Source organism: Rhinolophus sinicus, linkage group LG03 (genome assembly GCF_036562045.2).
Source record: "Rhinolophus sinicus isolate RSC01 linkage group LG03, ASM3656204v1, whole genome shotgun sequence".
NCBI lineage: Eukaryota > Metazoa > Chordata > Mammalia > Chiroptera > Rhinolophidae > Rhinolophus > Rhinolophus sinicus.
In genome coordinates this window covers 148491440-148514294 of record NC_133753.1, presented here as the reverse complement: position 1 = coordinate 148514294, position 22855 = coordinate 148491440, and the positions used below count along the sequence as shown (strand labels likewise).

General features: G+C 38.2%; 1 protein-coding gene across 2 annotated transcripts in view; it reads left to right on the top strand.

Moving 5' to 3' along the window:
- CMYA5 (cardiomyopathy associated 5) overlaps positions 1-22855 on the top strand; it is a 93206-nt gene that overhangs the window by 49877 nt on the left and 20474 nt on the right. For both annotated transcript variants that reach the window (XM_019728192.2, XM_074328794.1), the window contains exons 3-9: positions 879-974; positions 2316-2549; positions 4350-4372; positions 8643-8761; positions 12919-13068; positions 16286-16432; positions 17527-17674. In XM_019728192.2, coding sequence (XP_019583751.2) covers positions 879-974; positions 2316-2549; positions 4350-4372; positions 8643-8761; positions 12919-13068; positions 16286-16432; positions 17527-17674 — 917 coding nt within the window. The remainder of the gene's footprint in view (positions 1-878; positions 975-2315; positions 2550-4349; positions 4373-8642; positions 8762-12918; positions 13069-16285; positions 16433-17526; positions 17675-22855) is intronic.

The window sequence follows — 22855 nt, the reverse complement described above, 5'->3', positions numbered from 1 at the left end:
TGGAGTGAAATGGTGTCTTAGAAAGGTGAGGCTTGGGTGAGCCTTAAATAACACAGAGTTCCTCCAGCAAACAAGGGCAACAGGGACATTATAGAGATAGGGAATACCGTATGAAAAGGCTTAGAGGTGAGAAAGAGTCCAAGAAGAGAAGGGGCTTCCATCAGTGTAATTTCTCTGTCATCCTGTGAGTAGTGAATCAGACAGATGAAGTTCTGTTATTCTGTGTTGTTACTTGTTAAGTTTAGCAGGATAGATTACAGCGATGTTTATAACTAGGGATAAAGTAGGCACCATCTTCCCACATCACCCAAACATTTTCTAGCTGGCTGTCCTTGAGTATTTCAACCCTTTGAGGATCATTAGAACCTTTGGGTCTCTTTAGTAGATAGCTTCCACTTGGTATGCGAGATTTCAGGTCTGGTGTCCCTCTTAGGGACAGGTGCTCCAGGCTCACCTGAGCCATTGGCACAAATGTGAGGGGACCACTCAGATACGTTGGACCAATTCAGCAAAAAGCCTGCTATTAGAAGAAAGACAATATATAAAATCAAAGCCTTACTAAGAAGAAATCATTCAAATCCATAGTCCACTAAAACACATATACTTGAAACTCACCAACTTACCAAGAAGTTCTTCGTCTTGTATGAGAAATAGTCTTTCCATTGCTCTCACTCACAAACCTCCTAGTTGTTTATCATACAGAATTATCTATAGTCAATTTAGATGAAGCAGCAAAAAAATGTAAGATTGATTTGTGAAATTAACATGGTATAGTAAATCTACCAACTATACTAAATTTATAAGGAAATTGCACCTCATTGCTTGAAGTTCTTTTCTCAAATGTCATATACTAATGATATCTTAATTCTTTTCTTCAGGTTCAATTAGCAGAATTTCTAGAAAATTTGCAAGAAAAGTCCTTGAGGATTGAAGCCTTTGTTAGTGAGATAGAATCTTTTTTTAATACCATTGAGGTAAGTTACCATATTCGTTTTACTTTGGTTTGTTAGTGGTATAACAAGTAAATCATTCTGAGCTAGAAGGATCTGAACTGGGGTTTGTGTGTGCATATGTGGTTTGCCCTTGTTTGTTTTGTTCCATTAAAAGTGAAGGTCCTTAAAGTCTTCCATCTGTGTATAACCAGTGAGACTACTTTCTGTCTAAGGATAAATGACTTGCCCTTAAAACCACAGAGACATGTATTGGGTACTTACTATGATAGGGCAAAATGCTTTACATGCCTTATCCAATATAATCTTCACAATAACCATGTGAGGTAGGTGTTATTATTGTTTCCATTTTATAGATAAGAAACTGAGACTTAGAGTTAAATATACTGCCCAAGGTCATAGTAAGTTTAGAGACAAGATTTGTATTCAGGTCTGAGTTCTTATTTGCTCCCCCATCCTGCCTTTTGCTGGGTTAGCTCTGTAGAAATGCTCTAAGTCACTGCCCAGTGTCCCATGCCCAGGACAAATGAGTGTTTCTCATGGTACCGTCTTTGATGATTTCATGCCCTCCTAGCTGCTGGCCTCTGCTCCCTCTGCAGTGAAGAGAGGGCATAGCATGTTCCACCTGCAGACAGAGATGGCCCAGCATCCCCACTTGTCAATCAGGAGTGGCAGAGGACCAGTGCAGAAGGCTGGTGCACAGTTTCCTTATCACTAGAGCTACTCCACATCCTAGTTTGCTTGTGAGAGGTCTGCTTGAATTTATACCTGCTAATTACTTTTAGTGCCCCTCCAAAGTATCCCTTTTAGAAAGTAAATTATATGATCACCTTATCACTAGTCCTCTAGTGAGGACAGCCAGGCATCTGGATTTGTCCAGATGGGCAATAAAGTTTCTCCTATGGGGTCAGCTTTCCTGGAGAGCATATATTAGTGTAGCACCCTGTCCAATATGCTGGCTGCTACCTCCCTCACTCTATGATTTTAGTAGAGTGGTGAAAATAGCACTAAACCCTCTCCACTGCGTGAAGGGCATGGATCTCCATTCACTGTAATGTCATTTTCAAGTTTTATCATGTGGGAATGCAGTTGGGCAAGACGTCCCTACAAATATCTTTTTTTGTTGTTTCATTAACTAAATCCTTCTTGATGAGGCTCTTACAGTGAATTTTCTTGCAAAGCTATCTATGTCAAAGGGAGGTTGGTGGATTGAAAATTTAGACTGTGCACATAATCTGTGATTCTCTTATCAGGATGCCAAAGGTCAATTCTTTAAACAGCTGGTGTTTCTCTTAAAAAAAGAAAAAAAGAAAAAGAAAAAAAGACACACTCATTTCATTCAGAAGTCGTTTTGTTTTGTTTTAGGAAAACTGTAGTAAAAATGAGAAAAGGCTGGAAGAACAGAATGAGGAGATGATGAAGAAGGTTTTAGCACAGTATGATGAGAAAGCCCAGAGTTTTGAGGAAGTAAAGAAAAAGAAGATGGAGTTCCTGCATGACCAGATGGTCCACTTCCTGCAGAGCATGGACACCGCCAAGGACACGCTGGAGACCATCGTGAGAGAAGCCGAGGAGCTTGACGAGACTGTTTTCCTGACTGTAAGCACCAATTAAAACAGGCCCAAACACCTTGCACCCACTCTAGCCCAAGTCTACTTTTAAAAATGTATCTTCCGATATTCCCTAAGATCATGTATAGTCAGCGGGGGGTTTCTACAAATCTGATATTTAAAAATTGTTGGGGCAGACCTAATGCCTATGGAAAAGGCCAAGCTAATCCTTAACACCCGGATCCAGCTGAAGGATATGTGGACATCAGACCATGGCATCATCTGTCTGTTCTGTCACAATGGACTGGTCACCTCCTATGAGGAAAGGAAAACAGCCTGAAACCCTTATCCATGGCGTGCTTTGTGTGGGGCCCTCTTGGTCTTCCAATGCGTGGCCCCATCATGCCTGTCCTCTCCACTCCCTAATCTCAAGTGACCGCTCACAGGGACTATTACCTCTGAGTCTCCCCAACTGGCTGAAAGTCACATTTTGGTACACTTCCAGCATGCAAAAGGGTGACATCCTATAACATCTCTCTTAGGTAACATGCTGATGTTTTTATAAGGGTCTTCCTGGAGACCAGGTCCCTTCACTCAAATGAGTAACTTGTGGACTGAGATTCCTTTCAGTGCTCTGCAAGTTGCACCACAGAAGCATCCCTTTGCTCCCATAATTCCCTAGGACATTCAGTAAGATACTGGTTTTCCATGGATCCAGGATTAACCAGGAGTAACAGAGATACTTATTTGAGGGCAGTCCCAAACCTGATTTTCAAACTGGAGGAAAACACCATCGTATGATGAGTGGGGACCTCCCTTTCAAAGCTCCCCAGGCCTCCTGTAAAGTTTAGAGATAGAGCAAGGCAAAATGGGGCGATGTTAGGCTTTTGATTTGCTTTTGGGGATACCTCCAGCCAGGGCACATTTAGGTGTGGCGAGCATGGCATCTTCAAAGGAAAATGAAAATCATTCAGTTGCTTTATGTTTAATTAAGGCAAAGCTTTAATATTTTAAAATTAGGCACCTCTGGTGAAGTATAACATTAATAAAGTGCTTTGTGTTCCCTAAGAACCTTACCTTTGTTTGATAAGAGTATTTTTTTCTCTAGAACAGGGGTGTCCAAACTTTTTTCAACGTTTTTTACCAAGGGCCATATGCAGTAAAATACACAAATAGCCGGGCCACTCACTCGAGGTGACGTATGTATTGCCTCACCTGGTTTATTTAAGTAAACTAAATATATTTTTGGAATTTGCTGCAGGCCAATTAACAATGGATTGCGGACCGCAGTTGGCCTGCTGGCCGCAGTTTTGACATCCCTGCTCTAGAAGAACAAACTGTAAACAAGAAAACACTTTTTTTTCCTGCTTTTAACAGCAACATATATCCATTTTAGGAAATTTGGAGAATACAGAAAAGCACAGAGAAGGTATCACCCAGAGATAACTACTGGTTACATGTTTGGTATATATCCCACATTGAACAAATTTAAGTCATTTTTGTTGCTTTGGAGAATTCTATTCTGGAAGGCATTTGTTAATTCATAGAGAGAAGCAAAGCATAAGCAGCTTATTACTGGCCTCGGTGATCACAGAGAGTTAGAGCAGAATGGGCAACTCTATCCTGCACAGACCTCCCTGTCCCCCCATTCCTTCTGAGCACAAATTTCCTGCTGCCCAAGAGAAACAACCTCAGGGGAAGCTAAGGAATAAAGATTTTAGAACATGCATAACCTTAATATTCTAGGCTGGTTTTTCCTTTTGTTGTTAATTAGTCTCTCTCTCTCTCTCTCTCTCTCTCTCTCTCTCTCTCTGTCTCTCTCTCTCTCTCTCCTTCCCTCCTTCATAAGTCGTTTGAGGAAATCAATGAAAGGTATATAAAACATGACATAATGTAGTGGTGGCTGAGAATAGCATGACTGTATGTATGCTTTATTTTTAATATTTTGATGCTTTATAGAAAACGAACTGCCAATTAAAAATACATACATGTAGTGAGCTACTGGATTTTCACTTTTAGACACAGTGCTTTTAAAAGCTAAATGGCAGCTTTGAAAGAAACTTGCATGTGCTTTAGGTAAATAACAATTATCATAGTGTATATTTTTTAACTGCTTCCTTAAGATGTACTCGTAGGCTGTATTTTCAACCTAATCTAGATCATCTTTCCTGTCACTGCATGCTGAATTTTTTGTAGATACTTAGACTTATTAGTTAAATATGAGTGTTTGAAAGAATCATTCATATCTGCCTGAGTAATTTTATAAGTTAATATAATCTTAATGGAATGTTCTCTCATCTTCTCTTCAAAAGATAGGCATGCATTTATCTTCCCTTTCTTTCTGCTCAGCTAACCTAAATGAATCTTCCTTTTTTTGATTTGTTTGTGCTGTTGTTTTTAACACTCAATCTAGGAGAAGTTCTTCATTCTTTTGAAAGGCAGAACACTCAACAAAAATTGGGAAATGTTGTCTGTAAAAACACATAACATCAGATCTATATTTATCTTTTGGAGCTTCTGATATTGAAATGCTTACTGATCTGATACATTTTTTCCTTTTGTCTCATAGCAAGACATGAGGTCTTTCCTACTGGTTGAGCCTAATGTTTTTATCTTTTTTACCCCTTTAATGCAAATTTCTAAAATTGTGACCATTCTCTTCAGTTTACTTCAATGCCAGATTGTGAGCTAGCATAAAGTAAAATCAGAAATTTGTATTTGTGATATATTAAGATATAGAATGTGGGTTGGAATTAGAAATCTAATTTTTTTAGATAGTGAAAACTGCACAGAGAAATTGTTTGCCTTTTAGAAAATCTATTCAACAGAATATTGCCAGTAAGTTTTAAGAAAATAATTTGTATAGTATTAACATTGACATTACTCCGTGAGAGTTTTATTATAGTGGCTCTGTTAGAAATAGAATCACCCAGGGAGCTTTTAAAAATACTGATGGCTGAATCTTAACCCCCTGAGATTCTGGTTTAATTGATCTGGGGTGAGGCCTGGGCATTTTTAAAGCTTCCTAAGTGATTTTAATGCACAGCCGTGGTTGAGAACCTCTGGTTTATAACAATCTGTCCTCTGTCCCAGTGGTTTCCAAAGTTGGCTGTGCCAGAATGTGCTGTGCAGTTTGTTCAACCAGAGCTGCTGGGGCCCCACCTCAGATCCACTGCTTGAGAACCCGGGGTAGGCTGAGGTATCTGCTTGTTGACCAGTTCTCACACAGGAGCATGAGGCACACCAGGCAGGTCAGGAAACTGATACCCAGGCATTGTTCCCAGTTTCCTTTGCTTTTTAAAAATTATACATTTCTTCTACACATTATTAATATTGATTTTTATCCAAAAGTATAAGGATTTATAGTGCTATTCTTTGTACACTGGACAATATAGATACGTATTTGCTATTTTATATTTCATCCACTCATGGAAGACACTGATTGGCATGGAAAATTGGCATGGAATGAAAATTGGCACATGCTTTTACCTTAAAAAATGCTATAGTACGTTTTTACTTTTCTAAACATTAGCATATTAACTTGCTAGTGTGAACTGGCACCCATTGAATTCTAAATGTCCTTTCTTTAGTTTTGTGCCTGAATTTGTTCATCTGTGTGTTCCTTTAATTACTTTTGGTTTCATTGGACGATGGACAGTGAGTTAATCTTTGCTAAAGCTGCATGTCACTTGGGATAACCAGTAAAGAAAAAAGACAACAAAATTCGGGATCTGGTGAAGAAATATGATCAAAGAAAACCCTGTTAAACATGCACATGTGTGCCCACGTGATGAAGCTTGATTGTTTCAAGAAGAAGCCTTTCATGTCCTCTAGACAACTTGTACCTCAAAGTCTCAATGTTACTGGTATTCTTCTCTATGAGAAGTGCTAATTATCGTTTTGTTTTCTTGGGGGTTTTTTTTATCTTGATGCTTTTTCTCCCTTCATATTATGTCTCTAAAGGCAGTGCTTGTATAGTCAATGATTTTTCTCAACACTGAAAATGCTTAAATTAAGGAATGCTGTCAAGCATATTTAGACTCAAAATTTCCATATTTTGAAAAACACATTTGCTTAGAAAATGCTGTTCTATTAAGAGGATGCATTCTTGTTCTCTGTTGTGCTCTTTTGTGTTTTAATAATGAAAAAGAGAGTCACAACCATTGCAGGACATGCTTATAAAAATATGTCCACTCACCCTTTCACATGCGGATGTTAAAGTTGAACAGGTCAGTACGTATGGAGAAACACAAACATTTTACTTGTGGTACCTACAGCCAGAGTTTCTGTGCTACAAAAAGTCCTCTAATTAGTCAGTGACGTGTACTGAGTGGGCTTAGTATATGTACTAGTCACCACTGTTTATCAATTCTGAGTCTGTCACTTTCGCCCTCTGCATCCCCAAAGCCTTAATTTATGCTCCTGTTGTCTTCCTTCACCTGGCATAGTGGGGTCCTCCCAACTGACCTCACGGCCTGTCTAGTCCACTTGCTCTGCTCCTTTCTTGACTCCTGCCAGGCGTTCTTCTTAACTTCCCTTGTGTAAACTTCCCTGTGGCTCTCCCTGCCTTAAAAGATAAAAGGGAAACTCTTTGTACACATGAAAGGCTCTTCACAGTCAAACTACTTTTTTTATTTCATCTCTGTCCCCATTTCCTAATTCTCAAGGTAGCCCAGGGATGTGCCATACTTTTTCACAACTCCAGGCCTTTATCCCTGCTGTTCTATCTACACCCTCCTCACTCCCGTTTCTGCCTGGGAAACTCCTATTCATTCTTTAAAACTCAGCCCAATGTCACCTCCTCTTTGAAGGCGCTACTGGAACCATCTTTCCTAAATCAAATTATAGTGAATTTCATTATTTCTAACACCTAGTGAGCATAGTGGGAACTCTTTAACTATTTCAATTATATTTTATAATCCTTTTTCCCCCACATTGGTAAAAAATTGACCAGACCTGATATTCTCACTCAAATGAAACTTTGTCCTCTTATTCATTCAAAATGTACTTATTCAATGCCTACTGTATAGCAAGTAACAGATTACAGTGCAGGAGTGCACAAAACAATGTGTTTTCCGGCATCTAGATTATATATCCTGTGAAGTAGACAGACCAAAACAAACAGGTCGTGTCATCTTTGAGGAAGTAAAGCACAGCAGGGCAAGGGGTAGAGGGGATGGGCACCACGTGTTTAGCCTATTCGGGGCTGGCCTCTCGGAGGAGCTGACATTTGAACAGAGATCTAAGTAAAATGAAGAAGGAGCCGTACAAGTATCTAGGAGAAGAAAAAGTTCCCAAGCAAGTGCAAAGGCTTAGAGGTGACTCTGCTGCCCAAACTAAAGAGTCCACGATGCTGAAGCAGTGGAGCGCTTCACAGCTGCCTAATGGCTGGAAGGTAACTCCAGGCCTCCGTGAGGCAGCTGCACCGAGCAGCGCTCCTCACCAAAGTTGAGGCCCCACTTGCTAAAGATAAATGCTCCTTCTCCTTCTTCAGAATTGAGCTTTTTTTTTTTTCTAAAGCCCAGATTTCATCTGATGCAAGTGCTAAGAGTTAGTATTCATTGGCATCCCTCCTTAGAGGGTCTTGAGTCTATAAAAGCTATTAATTTATAAACTGTGGCTTGTTTCATCTTTTAAGAATGGGTAGACTTTATCCTCCTTCACTGCTGTATCCCCACTACCCAGAACAGTGCCTGGCACATAGTAGGGGAACATGTTTTATGAAAGACTAAATGCCTTAAAGCATAATGATGAGGGTTGAGAAAAGCAAAGACATCAAACAATATGTGAATATCCAGACAGACTCTGAACCTTTATATCTTTAGGAAATAAATAAAAATAATCATTAAAATGTAGTTATTTTTAGGACTAACTTTATAGATGCAAAATTAAGATCATCAAAATCTTTTCAGACTCGAGGATATAGGAATGGAATTTCTAATATCACCAATTGCACCAAAGAATCCTAAGGATAAATAGATTTTAGACATATACTTCTAGACTTTGAGAAGGTTTAAATCCTTTTGGGATACAAAGCCTCACAAAAACCCCCACCACCAACTTCATTTTGAACAATTGTATTTCACTTTCCTTCTGTATATTAATAATTTCTGGACTTATATGAAATATTTTTCCCTGATAGGTTGCTTTCTGCAATGGAGAGCACTGCTTCTTTAGAGAAAATGCCTGCTGCATTTTCACTTTTTGAACATTATGATGACAGCTCAGCGAGAAGTGACCAGATGTTAAAAGAAGTGGCTGGTAGGAATTTTAATATATTAATTACCTTGATGAAATTTGGCAGTTTTCCCTTGTTTGTTTCACAAAGTTTTTGAATGTAGGAAAATATAACTGGAAAAAGGAAAATATAACTGGAAAAAGGAAAATCTTAGTTGTAAAAATTTAACGTTAGATTTTGAAATAAAGCCTGAGACTACCATACCATTTCAGTTATAAACTATATTTCACTTTGAAGCCTTATGACTGTTCTGGGATATCGAGGAGGTGGGAGGGTGTTGCAATGGAACCAAAAGCTCTCCTCTTATTTTCCTTTGTCAAGTAGGATTTCTCTCCTTCTCTTCTAGAGATTATTTGCTTCAGAGATTATTGGCCAGCAGCCAGGTATAGAAGGAAAAATAAATCAAATATCTTCATACGTATGGAACAGATTTTTCCTTATGAGTGGTTTTCCCCTCTTCAATGGAATCCTTTTTCCTTTTTTCAAGCTAAACAGATTAACTTAGAGAACTAACAGCTCAGCATCATGCTCTGTATGTAGCCAGAAGCCTCCTACTCAGCTGTCAGAAGCATCTTGCCAGCTCTTCAAAATATTTTTTTAATTTGCTATTTTAACAAACAAGACAATGAAACTTATTTAAATTTCTCAAAGCTGCCATGTTTCAGTCAAGTTACCAAGTTTCAGTTACTGTAACATGTACTCAGATGTCCTCCTTAAAAGATGCTACATTCTTTTAAAACCAACTTAAAGACAGATGCTGTTTTTAAATTGACAATTTTCATTTCATTTCTGTAGGAAGAGTTTTAGTTTAGTAACTAGTAAAAGGCTACTACAGTGTCTTTAAAAAGACCAAAATCCAACCAACCCTGTATAAAGGGAAAAATTCAGTCATTTATCCTGATGGATTTTCTCTAGAAATATCTCAAAACAAAAGGGTGTTTTCTTATTATGTTTTTAAGAGGCATTTAAATACAGCAGTGATTGCAAACTAAGAAATTCTGATTAACAGAGTAGATCTTTTGCTTTTAAGGGATTCATTATATGCTGTTGTTCATTTAGAAGAATATTCTTTGAATACCTGCTGGGCAGTGAGAGGACACTTTATATATTTGAGAGATCACAGAGTTAAATTGTCACTAAGTGTTAATGATTCATTCACAAACAGCGGCTCTGGTAGTCCCAGTAGTTCCAAGCCGTTTTGGGGAAACTGATCTCTGAGAGAGAAATGCTGTGGGTTGTGTGTCAGCGTCACAGAATTGGAACACAGTGTGTTGACTTGCTTAGTCTTTTGGAGCAAAAATTAATATAAGACCCGGTCTTATTTTACTATAATATAAGGCCAGATCTTAAGACTGGGTCTAATGTAACATGGTATAGTATAATATAATATGTAATATAATACAGTATAATGTAATACTGGGTCTTATATTAAGTTTTGCTCCAAAAGATGCATTAGAGCTGATTGTCCAGCTAGGTCTTAGTTTTGAGGAAACAAGGTATACATAGAATATACCATATTTGTCTTTTGTGACTGGCTTCTTTCACTTAGCCCACTGTTCTCAAGGTTTATCCATGTTGTAGCATGTGTTAGAATTTCCTTCCTTTTTAAGGCTGAATAATATTCCATTGTAGGTCTATACCGCATTTTGCTTATCCATTCAATGCACCCATCGATGTACACTTGGGTTCCTTCCATCTTTTGGCTTCTGTGAATAATGCTGCTGTCCTGGGGATTTTTTGACTGAGAATCTGTATCTGGGCACAGGTTCTGAAATCTAAGTTGATCTAATGCTTAGCTCCTTGAGTGTGACAGCTCTTTAAGGGCATACTTCATCAGGTAGAGGGAACCCATGGAGGTGATTCCTCCGTGCAATTCCTTAGCCCCTGGCAAAGAAGCCTTAAAAATCCCATTTTGTCGTTTTTGGCATTACTCCTATTCAAGTTTATTACTACAGAAGTGTAAACAGAGGTGGTAATATAAAATCTAGGTCTGTGATATTCATCTATCACAGAAATTGTAAATCCAGCCATTGTAATTAGATTACATCTATAAAATATTCTTATTCCCATTTTAATTTTAGAATACTTTGAAAAGTAAGAGTGTTTCCTGCTTTTGAAAAAAGATGTTCTAACTTTAATGTTCTTGGGGGAAGGAGCACATTAAGTGCAAAATTACTTCTAGCCTACGTGCTTTGCTTAATTTCCTACAATTACATCTTCCTTAAAATTTGGTGATTTGGGGAGGGGTGGTCAATTAGTAGCTTTTAAATTGGTTAAGCTACCAGAGAGAGATATTTTTGAAAGGATGTTCCATTTTTAAAAAGCAAATATCGCTCAATGTGTAATTCATAGGAAAAAATGGGGAGCATTTTCATTGTTCATGCCTCAGGGAGTTCCCCAATGCTGCTTCAAAGACGATTGACAATAGTTGAAGCATTCTGCTTGTCTCTTCTATAAACCTGGGCAACATGAAATTTTACTGTACTGCATTCATCTGGATGGACTCCTTTAGAACGTGACACTGATTTCCTGCTAGGAAGACAAACAATGAAGTCAAAGACAGCATAAGGATCTCTGAACCATTACCCGTCCTTGGGGAGATGCTCTGACAGGCATGCTTCCTGCCTGACCCAGCCTGCTCAGCATGCCTTGCCTCTGTAGTCCTCTGTGACTTACCAGACGGTGGATCCCTAGTTTAACACCCCCAAGGGTTCCTTGCCTTTTCCCCTTCATTTTCTGTGCTCTTGCCAGGACCATTTTGCCTTCTAAGTGTTAGTACTTGTTAGGTGTCACTTTGCTAAGCACTGAATATACATTATCTTGCTTCTTACAACCCTGGGATGAAGTGGTATTATTGTGATTGTTGTTTTCTCAATTTAAAGATGGGGAAACCGAGGCTAAGATAACACAGTTAATAAGTGGGGGATCTGGCCTTTAACTTTAGGCCAGCCTCTTTGCTCTGAAGCTCATGAACTTAACCACTCTCTTATCCTGCTTCTCATTTTTCATACCTGTGTATTTCTTTAGCCCTTTGGCTCTTTATTGAATCTCTTCAGTTTGTCTTTTTTTTTCATTCTTTGGACCCATTTTTTACCCTCATTTTTAAATCCTTGTTGAACTAACCATGTTTTCTTTTCGTTCAGTACTGACTTTTAATAAAGTAATCTCATAAATTTGGCCCATATGATTTCTAGTAAGTTTATCTCTCAGGAAATTGTTGACTGGAAAAAAATAAGCAACAAAAATAAATGTAAAAGCATGACATCTTTTCAACTATGGGAATAACCTTTACTTCTAATTTGTAAAATATGTTTAATGCTTCTGTATCCCCAAAATTTGGAAGAGAATTGCATAATTTCTTGATTTATAGTGTTGTATATACCATTGATGTTCAATTTGCATAATTACAGACTTTTTAAATCTCTAGCAAAACACTTGAGAATATTGTTGTCTTTAAAATTCAGAACAATAGAGTTTTACTAGGTAGGTAAACCTTATATGTGAATCAGTTAGTAGGGTACTTTTTTTCCTTATGTAATTTTTATATTTTAACTTAAAAAAAAACAAAAAAACAACTTTGTGAGTATAGTCGTGTTGGGAAGAGCAAATGGGATAGCAGTTTCCAAAAGTATATTTTCATATTTTATTTGTTCAAGTCTTTTTAGCCTTGATGATATAGCAACTATAGCTAAAAATGTTTCATTTGTCCCTGTTGTGAATATAGACTCCATATTAAGTTAGAAGGATATAGCATTGGTTATTTGGGAAAGCATAGTCCAGTTTTTGTTTTGAAGAAAAAACAAATCATTGGATGCCTCCTTTATGCTGTATAAGTTAATTTCTCTAAATATAGGACTATAGAAGAATATTATCAAGTAATCCCATTTGGGGATACATTTTTGTTTATTTCTATTATATGTGTGTTTTATGTGCATATATACAAATGCATAGAAAATATTTTGGAGGGAGACACACTCAACTGTAACAGTGGTTGTCTCCAAGGATTATCCTTGGGGTTGGGGGTGGAGCTGTTGGGAACTAGGGAAGCCTGCCAGTTTTACTCTATGTATTTCTGTATTGTTTGAATTTTTTTTCAACAAGCATAAGTGACTTTTATAAAAAGAAAAAAGTCAATCAATAAAAACAGCATTAGTTATAATAATTCTTGCTTATATTCCAGTTCCACAGCCTCCTAGGTTAGAACCTCAGGAACCAAATTCCGCCACTAGTACAACAATTGCAGTTTATTGGAGCATAAACAAGGAAGATGTCATTGACTCATTCCAGGTTTACTGCATGGAGGAGCCACAAGATGACCAAGAACTAAACGGTAGGGTTGCTAACACTGATACAGGTGCATGTGTACATTTCTGCATCTTAATGTGAAGTATTTAATCATATGCATATTATGACGCTTTCCACAAAGCATTGATAGCCACTTATAAAAGCAACAACAAACCAACAATCATATAATGAAATAACGTATAAGCAAAATTTTGAAATCAGGTTCAAGGAAATAAAAAAATGCATGTATATCATAGTGGTCAACATGACTATTGTAACTGAAATTCAAATTTGATTTTGAGTTTTGAGGATAACAGACACAATTAGGTGATTCTCCTTTTCAGAAAGGAGGTAACCCACCAGAGTTTCAGAGAGAACAAAGTTTCAATCAGTACAGAAGTCTAAAATACAGGTGCCATGTGTGCCACTGTGTAGAAGAGAAATAAGCTATACATATGACAGTGTCCTCCACAATAATTTTAATGCAAATGCAGCATTGGATTGGCATTTTTTTTAGCTCTACCTTTGATAAAAGTTATAAACAAAGTATAAAGGTTAATTCAGAGTTTACACTTCTCAAAGCATGGGCCTAGATATGGTGTAGTTTTCTGGTGTCCCAAATGAATGCATAAATAGAGGTGAAAGTGCTTAGTAGGGTGAGTGAATGACATTTCTTACCATTGAGCCTCTGTAAATATCTCTCTGTTCAGTAGTACTTCTAATAAGATCTAGAAGCCAGGCAGTTTATGGCTGTACTTCCCGGTGAATCAGAGATGAGAGTGCTGGCATTTTGGGTTGAAGACAGACCCATATATTTTAGAAACCAGGTGAGCATGTGACAGGATTGGTGTGCCACAGGAACCCGATTTGTAATAAGGAATTTGTTATATTTCACTATTACCAATATTTAAGTCTTTGGAGATGTTATATGATTCTTATTTAAATTACGAAAAAAGTAAGAAAAGCAGCCATAGGCATAGTGTAAAGTTTGTTAAGTTTGTCCACAAGAATTCCTGTTTTCTTGGGAACCTATTACCGTATAGCTGTCACACCACAACAAGATAAGTAATATTATCCCCATTTGCAAATTAGAAAATTGTATGAGGTTAAATAATTTGCCCGAGGCCACACACCTTACGCCTGACAGGGGCTGGATTCAAACACTGGTCTTTCAGCCTGCAAAGCTTATATTTTTCTTTGCTTGACTTTGTGTTTGTTTTGTTATACAGTAGTCCCCCCTTATCCGAGGTTTTACTCTCCAAGTTTTCAGTTACCCACAGTCAATCTCAGTCTGAAAATATTAAATGGAAAAATTCCAGAAATAAACAATTCATTAGTTTTAGATTGTGTACCATTCTGAGTAGTGTGATGAAGTCTTGCGCTGTTTCACTCTTTCCTGCCTGGGATGAGAATCATCCCTCTGTCCAACGTATCCACATAATAGCTGCCATCTTGGCTTTTAGATTGACTCTCCTGGTATCACAGTACTGGTTTTCAACAATCCCTTATTTTACTTAATAATGGCCCCAAAATGCAAGACTAGTTATGCTGGCAATTCAGATATGGCAAAGGGAAGCTGTAAAGTGATTCCTTTACGTGAAAAGATGGGTATACTGCAATAAGGTATTTTGACAGAGAGAGAGAGAGAGAGAGAGAGAGAGAGAGAGAAAGAGAGACTACGTTTACATTCACATCACTTTTATTACAATATATAGTTGTAATTGTTATATTTTATTATGTTATTGTTGTTAATCTTTTACTGTGCCTAATTTATAAATTAAACTTTATCATAGATATGTATGTATAGCAAACAGCATAGTATATATAAGGTTCAATACTGTTTGTGGTTTGTACTGAATCGTATATATAGGCATCCCCTGGAGGTCTTGGAATGTATCCCCCTCAGATAAGGGGGAGACTATTGTACCACACTTCATCTCGCTATATATGCAGTTAGATCATGGAACTTAATGGCCCTCCAAGATTCCTTTTAGCAACTATTTATTGCCCGGAGTACTTTTTTAAAGTGTGTCATCTCCCCATACCTCCCCCAACCACTTACCTGTGCTGTGTCTCTTTCATTCAATGCCTTGAACTCTGTTATATCTGCACTGTGATACGGTGCTGTGTGAAATAAGTCTCCAGTAACATACGTTATGTGCATTGATAAAAGGAATACTGAGGTAACAGGACTTAGCCTGAAAGGATGATTTCATTGGAAACTGCAGTCACAGTTTATAGGCTATGGGGAAATATTTTGCAGTGTATAAATCTTTATGACATTATTTAAACCAAAGTATAGCTCATTGGGAAAGAGACATGCAATTTAAGAAACCTGCTGAGTTGAAAAGCTCCTAAATTTCCTTTAAAAGGAAACAATCTGTGTTTCTTAAGTGGAAGCGTTCTGAAGATGTGACATTCAAGAGTAATGAGGGAAGATAACTGAAATCATCATAGGCTAATTTAAAAAAGAAAATCATTCTTTTTAAGGAGAGAAAATTTCAGTAAGAATAATCAGATTGGCCCATGGGACAGGTGTTAAGAATGGTATTAATATTTACTACAGTGCTCGCTTTGGCAGCACATATACTAAAATATTTACTATTAAAATATTGAAAATAAAATAACATAAGAAATTTTAGGAAATGTCTTGATTGAACAAAGTCACTTCTTAGAATAGTTTATGACCTATCAAAGTTATTTAGGTATTTCTATAATATAAATTGTGGAAATCCCTAGTTGAAAGAATTCTGGAATTCATGAAAAAGAACCAGTATTTGAAACTGAAAATCATACTGAATACTAAAATGGTTTACTAATCTATAAAGATGCTTTATACCATCATAAGTTTAGAAAACATGAGTTTATCCTTATTTTATTACATACTCTCCTGAAATATTGGCATTGCTTCTTAAAAATTATCTTGAGAATGTAGTACTGAGATTTAAGCTAACATAAATTGCGCAATTTTAGTATTTGCTATTGAAATAAGTTATTTTAATTGTGGCATATGGCGCTCAGAATCTTATTAATATGCTATTGTTTTCTGTTCACAAGTAATACAATGTCATTCTAAATATCTCTTTTTAGAATGCTATTACTTTTTTATGTATTCTAAAATGCTAGCTATCACATAATGATATCTGTAAGTTTATCAGTTTGGGTTTCCACTGAAAAAAGTTGTAGACCAATTTTTTCAATAGCTAGAACTGTCAATTAACTTTGGAAAACACCCTAGAGTTTATGATTGTGTTTTATGCTAGACTTGGTAGAAGAATACAGAGTCACAGTGAAAGAAAGCTACTGCATTTTTGAAGATCTGGAACCTGACCGATGCTATCAAGTGTGGGTAATGGCTGTGAACTTCACAGGTTGTAGCCTGCCCAGCGAAAGAGCAATTTTTAGAACAGGTAAGGAGATGTTAAGGGGATGTTAGGAGGCAATACTCAATTCTTCACAGAACTTTAAGATCAATCAATAAGCGTTTATTAAGCACCTATTATAAGCTGGGTGTTGTGAAGTGCTGGGTATACAATGATGAATAAGACTGGGTTTCTGTTCTCAAGAAGCTCATAGTCAAATGGGGGAGATAGAAAACATGGTCATAAAAAAATTTGTGGTAAGGGCCATGATCCAATTATACACAGGTTCTTATGTGAACACTCTAGAGGGGTATCTGAGATAGCCTGGAGCAGGGGCAGAATCAGGAATGGCTTCCTAGAACTAATGCCTGAAAGAAATCCTTTAAGAATTAGTAGGAAGTAAAGTGTTAAAGGAATGTATTTCTTTTGAAGAAATCCTGTGAGCAGAAGCATCAGGAAAAGAACGGTCTAGAGTGTGCGAGACACAAAAAGAAATTTGGTATTGTTTCTTTGACTTATGAACAAAGAGCGGAAGGATATGAGATGAGAAAGTCTAGTGTATAGAGTTCACATTTGCTAAGGTAAGAAGCTTAGGTTTCATCATGTGAAAAACCCCAAAAGGTTTTTCCGTGATGGTGTTAGCTGGGAATGCATTCCCATGATAGAGTCTTCTCACGGAGCTGAAGTCGGTATAGCATCAGCCTGGTTGGCCTTTAAGATAAGTATAACTACCTTAGGGGAAGAAATGACTTACCCCCACCGTTTCATGTTTTCTTCTTGCCTTTTATAACAAATATTCATTGAGCACTTTGGGAAGTCAAGATCATGGCTAACTTTTGTGTAAAGGGAGGGGGACAAGAATCTATTTTTATTTGCTTGTATATGTATAAGGAAACTCAAGGAGGATTTAGAGGAAGCTAATGTTGGATGCTGAGGATGGGTGAAAACTGGGCAATTTGGAAGGCAGGGGTGGGAGGGAGATTTTCACTATATAAATTTTTATACTTTTTGGGTTTTTAACCCAGAATGTGTTTTTTAATCAAAAATAAAAATAAAGTCATGTTTAAGCAGTCTTCCCAAGGTACCAGGGAAGCAGAACTGGCATGGATTGGTCCATAATTGACTTGGTTCTCTCTCCACAGCACCCTCCACTCCCGTGATCCGTGCTGAGGACTGTACCGTGTGTTGGAATACGGCCACCATCCGATGGCAGCCTGCCAACATGGAGGCCACTGAGACCTACACTCTGGAGTACTGCAAACAGCGCTCTCCAGAAGGCGAGGGCCTCAGGTAAGGATCCCTCTCCATGGGAAGGTCCCACCTCTCCATAGAGAGCCTGGGGTGCCAGGAACCCAGCCTAGGTCCCTAAACTAATCTCTGAGCTTCTGCTCACAGAGGGAGAAAAGCTTCCTAAAATCCTGCTGAGCTAATTAAGTTGTCTTGATTTGCAATCCCATCATTATTCATCAGTGAATTCCAAGTTTGTAATAAAGCACATGCTACAATGAAGAATAATAACTCCCTTGTAAGAAAAATATATTTGAATTTTAATAAGATGGAACATGCTTTGAGGTATATTTAACTTGAGTCATTACACAGGATTTATGTATATTTTATGCAATTTTCAGTAGTTATATCAGGATAGGTACCACCTAACTCAGGAAATTAATAGTGACCTTGTGTACAATGTAAACACATTTTTGTAATGTGTAATGTAAAATGTAAATTTGAATGTCTCTGTGATAATGTATTGCTAATATAAAGGAGCTAATTACATATATATCATCACAGAGACATACCTGCCTCTCTAAGAGTATGAAGACTCTAGAGATTTTTGCAGGAAAAAAGAAATGTAAAGCTTTCGCAGTAAAATTATGAAGTGAAAATTTATCAACAAAGGCCAGCGCATCCAATGGGCATTTGGTAAATGTTAATACACCTACTGAGGTGGTGTTTTCTTAACCTCCACCACATGGCAGTAGGGCAGCTTCATGTTCCATGATGAAAATTCACACCATTATTATTATTCATATTTTGATAGAGACATTTTTAGCTTTTTCAAACCAAATTTACTGAGATAAACTATTTCGGTAGGATATTGAACTTAGAAATAATGGTGTCAAATTAGACAGCTTTTTAATAAAGTGTATTATTCAGCTCTGACCTTCATGATCAATCAACAACTTTGTATTTAGTTATGATGTGAGGTTTCATATGACTGAGCAATAATTATAGTTTCTTTCAAGTATGTGAAGATAGGCTTCACAAAATAATGATCAAAGGATAAATTAATGTTGAGTGGGGTGTGTATGGGTGGGATGTAGGCATTTCAGCAGAACTGAGAACCTAGTAAATGTACAAGAAACAACATCTCAGTTTACCTCCCAATTACTGGAAGTCAAGCTTCTGTGCTCAGCAAATGGTTGAGAGGTGAACCCAGGCCAGGACAGAGGAGGGAAGAGGAGAGAAAGAGAGAGGAAACAGGGAGGGAGAGTGGAGGAGACAGAGACAGAGACACAAACAGAGGGATTATAACTGACTTTTATTGAGCATTTACTATGTGCCAAGTCAATGTCCTAAATGCTTTGTGTATGTACATTGCCTTGTTTAGTCTTCACAAGAACTCTGACAGAAAACAGATGCTTTGAGAGGCTACTCAGCTAGTTGGTGGCAATCTGGATTCAAACTCTGTTTTGTTAGATTTCAAAGTCCAAGCTGCTAACCCCTGTTTAATGTCACTTAGGGGAGTCCCAGACCTTTTCTCCCAAGGCTATCTCTCCCTCATTCTCTATCATCAGTGAGGAAAAACCAGTTCTCTCCGAGGCAAGATCAGGCACTTAAGGAGTGCTCTGGCATGACTCATCCTTGATATGGCATCAGTCCCCAGCTGGCATCTGTATAGATAATATCAGCACAGTTGGATTCTTAAATCAGCAGAAATCTGGAAACTCTGAGACCTAGAGCGATGTCACTAAGGACAATGTGATGTCATCTCATAAATGTGGCTACAGGGAAAAGGGAAAGGGGGGTGGAAGGTGAAGTTGTATCTATTGAGGGCCTTCAACATGCTGGGAACTGTACTAAATCTCATTCAATCCCCTCAACAATCCTAGAAGGAAGTGAGCTCCATTAAATGAGACTCAGGGAGGTTTAAATAATTTGGCCAAGGTGTCAAATGATGGAGTGAGAGTTGAGAGTCAGGATTCAAGCTCAGATCTATCTTATTCTTTCCACTCATTCTAAAACTTGGGTCCTTATGCAGACTTAGTTAGCATACTTCAGCAACCTGACAATGGGGAGCTGTTGTGTATCTTTAGTTTCCTTTGTCACGTGGAAAACATAGATGTAAAAAGAGAAGGCAATACCATTCAAAACCCCTTTGATTAATGTTTTTCCTTTCTCTGATCATTCTGAGGGCCCTCAAGACAAAAACAATGGTTGATTTGATACCAACAATGAACAATGCATTCCACATAAATCCTTCTCTCAAAGCCAAAGAAACAAATGACATTTCCATTTGTAGGGGAGCAGTGGCCATCCACCAAGTTCACTAAGACAAAAGTTGAGTTTATTAAAACATGACTTGTCATTCGTTTATTCTATTTGAGACTTTGCCAGTGGGGTCATTTTTATTTTTCCTGTTAAAGGAGAGCATCTGAGTGGCTGGATAAGCAGAAGTTTATAGTAGTTATGAAACAATACAAGCATCCGCTTTTGAATGGATATAGTCCAGCAAGATTAGAAATGAAGGGGAATTCCACATGCAGAGCCTTGTTGATAGTTTGGAGCTGTGTGGGAGATGAAGCTGTCTTCCAATTAGGTGCTAAAAGACCCCTCAGTGCCAAAAGGTGGAATGGTATGTCCAATCCACAGCCCAAGGATGACACTCCAGGCTCTGGATCCCTACTGGCCTGAAAACAGATAATTTTTGAAGAAAGCAAACTTTTGTTGACTGAAGATCACTAACTGCCCATTTGCTAAGCCTATTGCTGACAGACCATCAGAGTTAACCCTTATCAATGGAGAAGCCTCAATGCCTTATATCCCAGGTTGGCATCAACAGACTGTGAAATAATTCATCCTTAATCTCAGAGGCTCAGGGCTGCAAAACTCATTTGTATTTCTTTTGGTTCTCCAATTTAGGAGTTCAGGAGGGAAGGAAAATTCTGCTCTTCTGGAGTGGCCATGCATCTTAGGTCTTTTGATCATCAGTTCTTACAACCAATTTAAAACTTGCCTTTTAGTATCAGATGGTTCAAAACTCTACGAAACATTAACTGTAATCTATATTGTTCAATCTCTAAAATGTCAGCTGTAGTCAGCTACTCAGACAATGGAATCGACAGACAAAGAACCTCAAAACTCGATCACCTCTAGTCAACCAATGCAGACAATTCCTACTTTTCCATTCTCTTAGAACCACTTTCTTCACTTAGGTTTCCTGCCTGGCAGTGCATAATTGAAGTTATTTTGTGTCTTGGAAAGAACATCAAGCCAAGGGTTGTCTGATCCCACTCACTTGTTGGCTCCATGAAGGGGTCATTCTGTACAGTGGCAGCCTCAGTGCCTGGGACACGGTCAGGTATATTGTAGCTACTCACTAAATATGTGTTACCTGAATGGGTAAATATCAGTTAGCATCGAACACATAATATACCAACAAGATAAGTTAGGCCAGCTTTCAGGCTAATCTCTTATTTAAAATGGGGAAAAAATAAACTGTGCTAACAAAGTAAATAAGAATGGTGACAAGTTAATTTTAGTGCTTGGATAATTAATGAACTAGGACTAGTCTAATCTGTAGGCTGGAAACCTTTTTAAGGATCACTGATAGTGAATCTTGTTTATCCATTAGTTCCATTATAATCTTGTTTATCCATTAGTTCCATAGCCCCTACATAGGTTCTGGGTTTTATGCAAAAACCCATGCTAAACCAGACCCAAAAATGGGTCCAGAGGCCACTTCAGGGCAGTGAGGGAGATCAAAGATTACTTCTTTTTGATGTGGCTCAATTTGGCTGGGTGAGGATGGGGACCTTATCTGTGTAGATAATCAATAAATATCTGTTTAGTGAATGAATAAGTGGATGAATGATGGGATTAGCCGATCTCCTTTTGCCCTTGCCAACTTCAGGTCATCTAACTAGCTGGACTCTGTAGCAAAGCAGAGAGAGAGAACTAAAGAGAACTAAGAACTAAATGACTTCACATCTCTTTCTCACACCCAACCCCTGAAAAGACAGATAGCCTTAAAAGCTCTGGTCCAGTGTAGGAAGGAAGTTGAAAGGAAAGGAAATGAGGAAGAAAAGGATGAGTAATAGGAAAACACATACACAGAGGCATTGATTACTCTTTAGATTAGGGAGTCTAATTTCGGTTGCCGGAACAGAAGCACACCCATTTTAAGACCTGCATTCATTCTCCCAGTATGATGGCCTCCAGATATTCCAAATATTTGGTTTAAGACCAAAGGTGCTGGTTGAAGTCTTATGGTGGGTGTTTGAATGGAATGAGCCTACTGTACCCCCAAGTTCCATGACTTGGTATCTGAAATAGCCAAGAATTGCCTCCATTCCATAATCCTCACAGAAGACACATTTGCATATTTTTGTGTGTGGGCACGGTGGCTCAGACCCAGCAGTCAGCCCCTGTTGGGATTGGGGGTGGGCGGGAGTGACAATCCCTGGCTTGTGTGCGGGGGCTGAGGGAGCTCCTACTCACCCTTTCCTGTTTTTCTTTGAATGCTCTCCTCAGGTTGGGTGAGCTCAAAACACTTTAAAAAATTTTCCACCGCTCGGCTGTTTCTTCAGCTGTTCTGTCTCTCCTGTGTGGAGAGAAGTCAGCAGAACTGTGGGTGGAGGAGGGAAAACTGAGAGAAATATAGTACAGGGATTAGCTGTGTGGGCTGTACAGAGAGAAACTGTGTACTGAATGACAAATCTGTGAGACTCAATATGCCACAAAAGTAGCTGATAATGAACTTCCTGCACCTCAGCCTTGACTGAGCTGTGAACAGGGAGACCCTTGAAGGGCACGGGCTAGAGGTTATTGGGCTCTGGGTGCTGGACCTGCGAGCTCAGGACCTGCGAGCTCACATTCCTCCTGCTTCCAGCTTTTGGGGCCACACGTGACAGGGGAAGAACAGAATTGTCTGTCATAATTGGGTGTTCCAGCTGGGGACACCTGCCACTCCATCTGTACAATAAGGGCAAATAAGGGTGAGTTTCCTAGTGAACTTTGTGCCAGAACAGAGATGAAAACTTCCAGCTTTTTTTTTTTAACTTTTTACTAAGCTTTTAGCTGGATAGGTGATGACTGACCAACGGTCAAAAGCAAGTGATTTGACCTTTATTTTTTTTCTTTAAAAATTTTTAAAAATTAAATGTATTGAGTGACATTGGTTAATAAAATTATATACATCGACTGTATATTGCATCCAGTGGTGCAATTGGTTAGCACACAGTATTTATA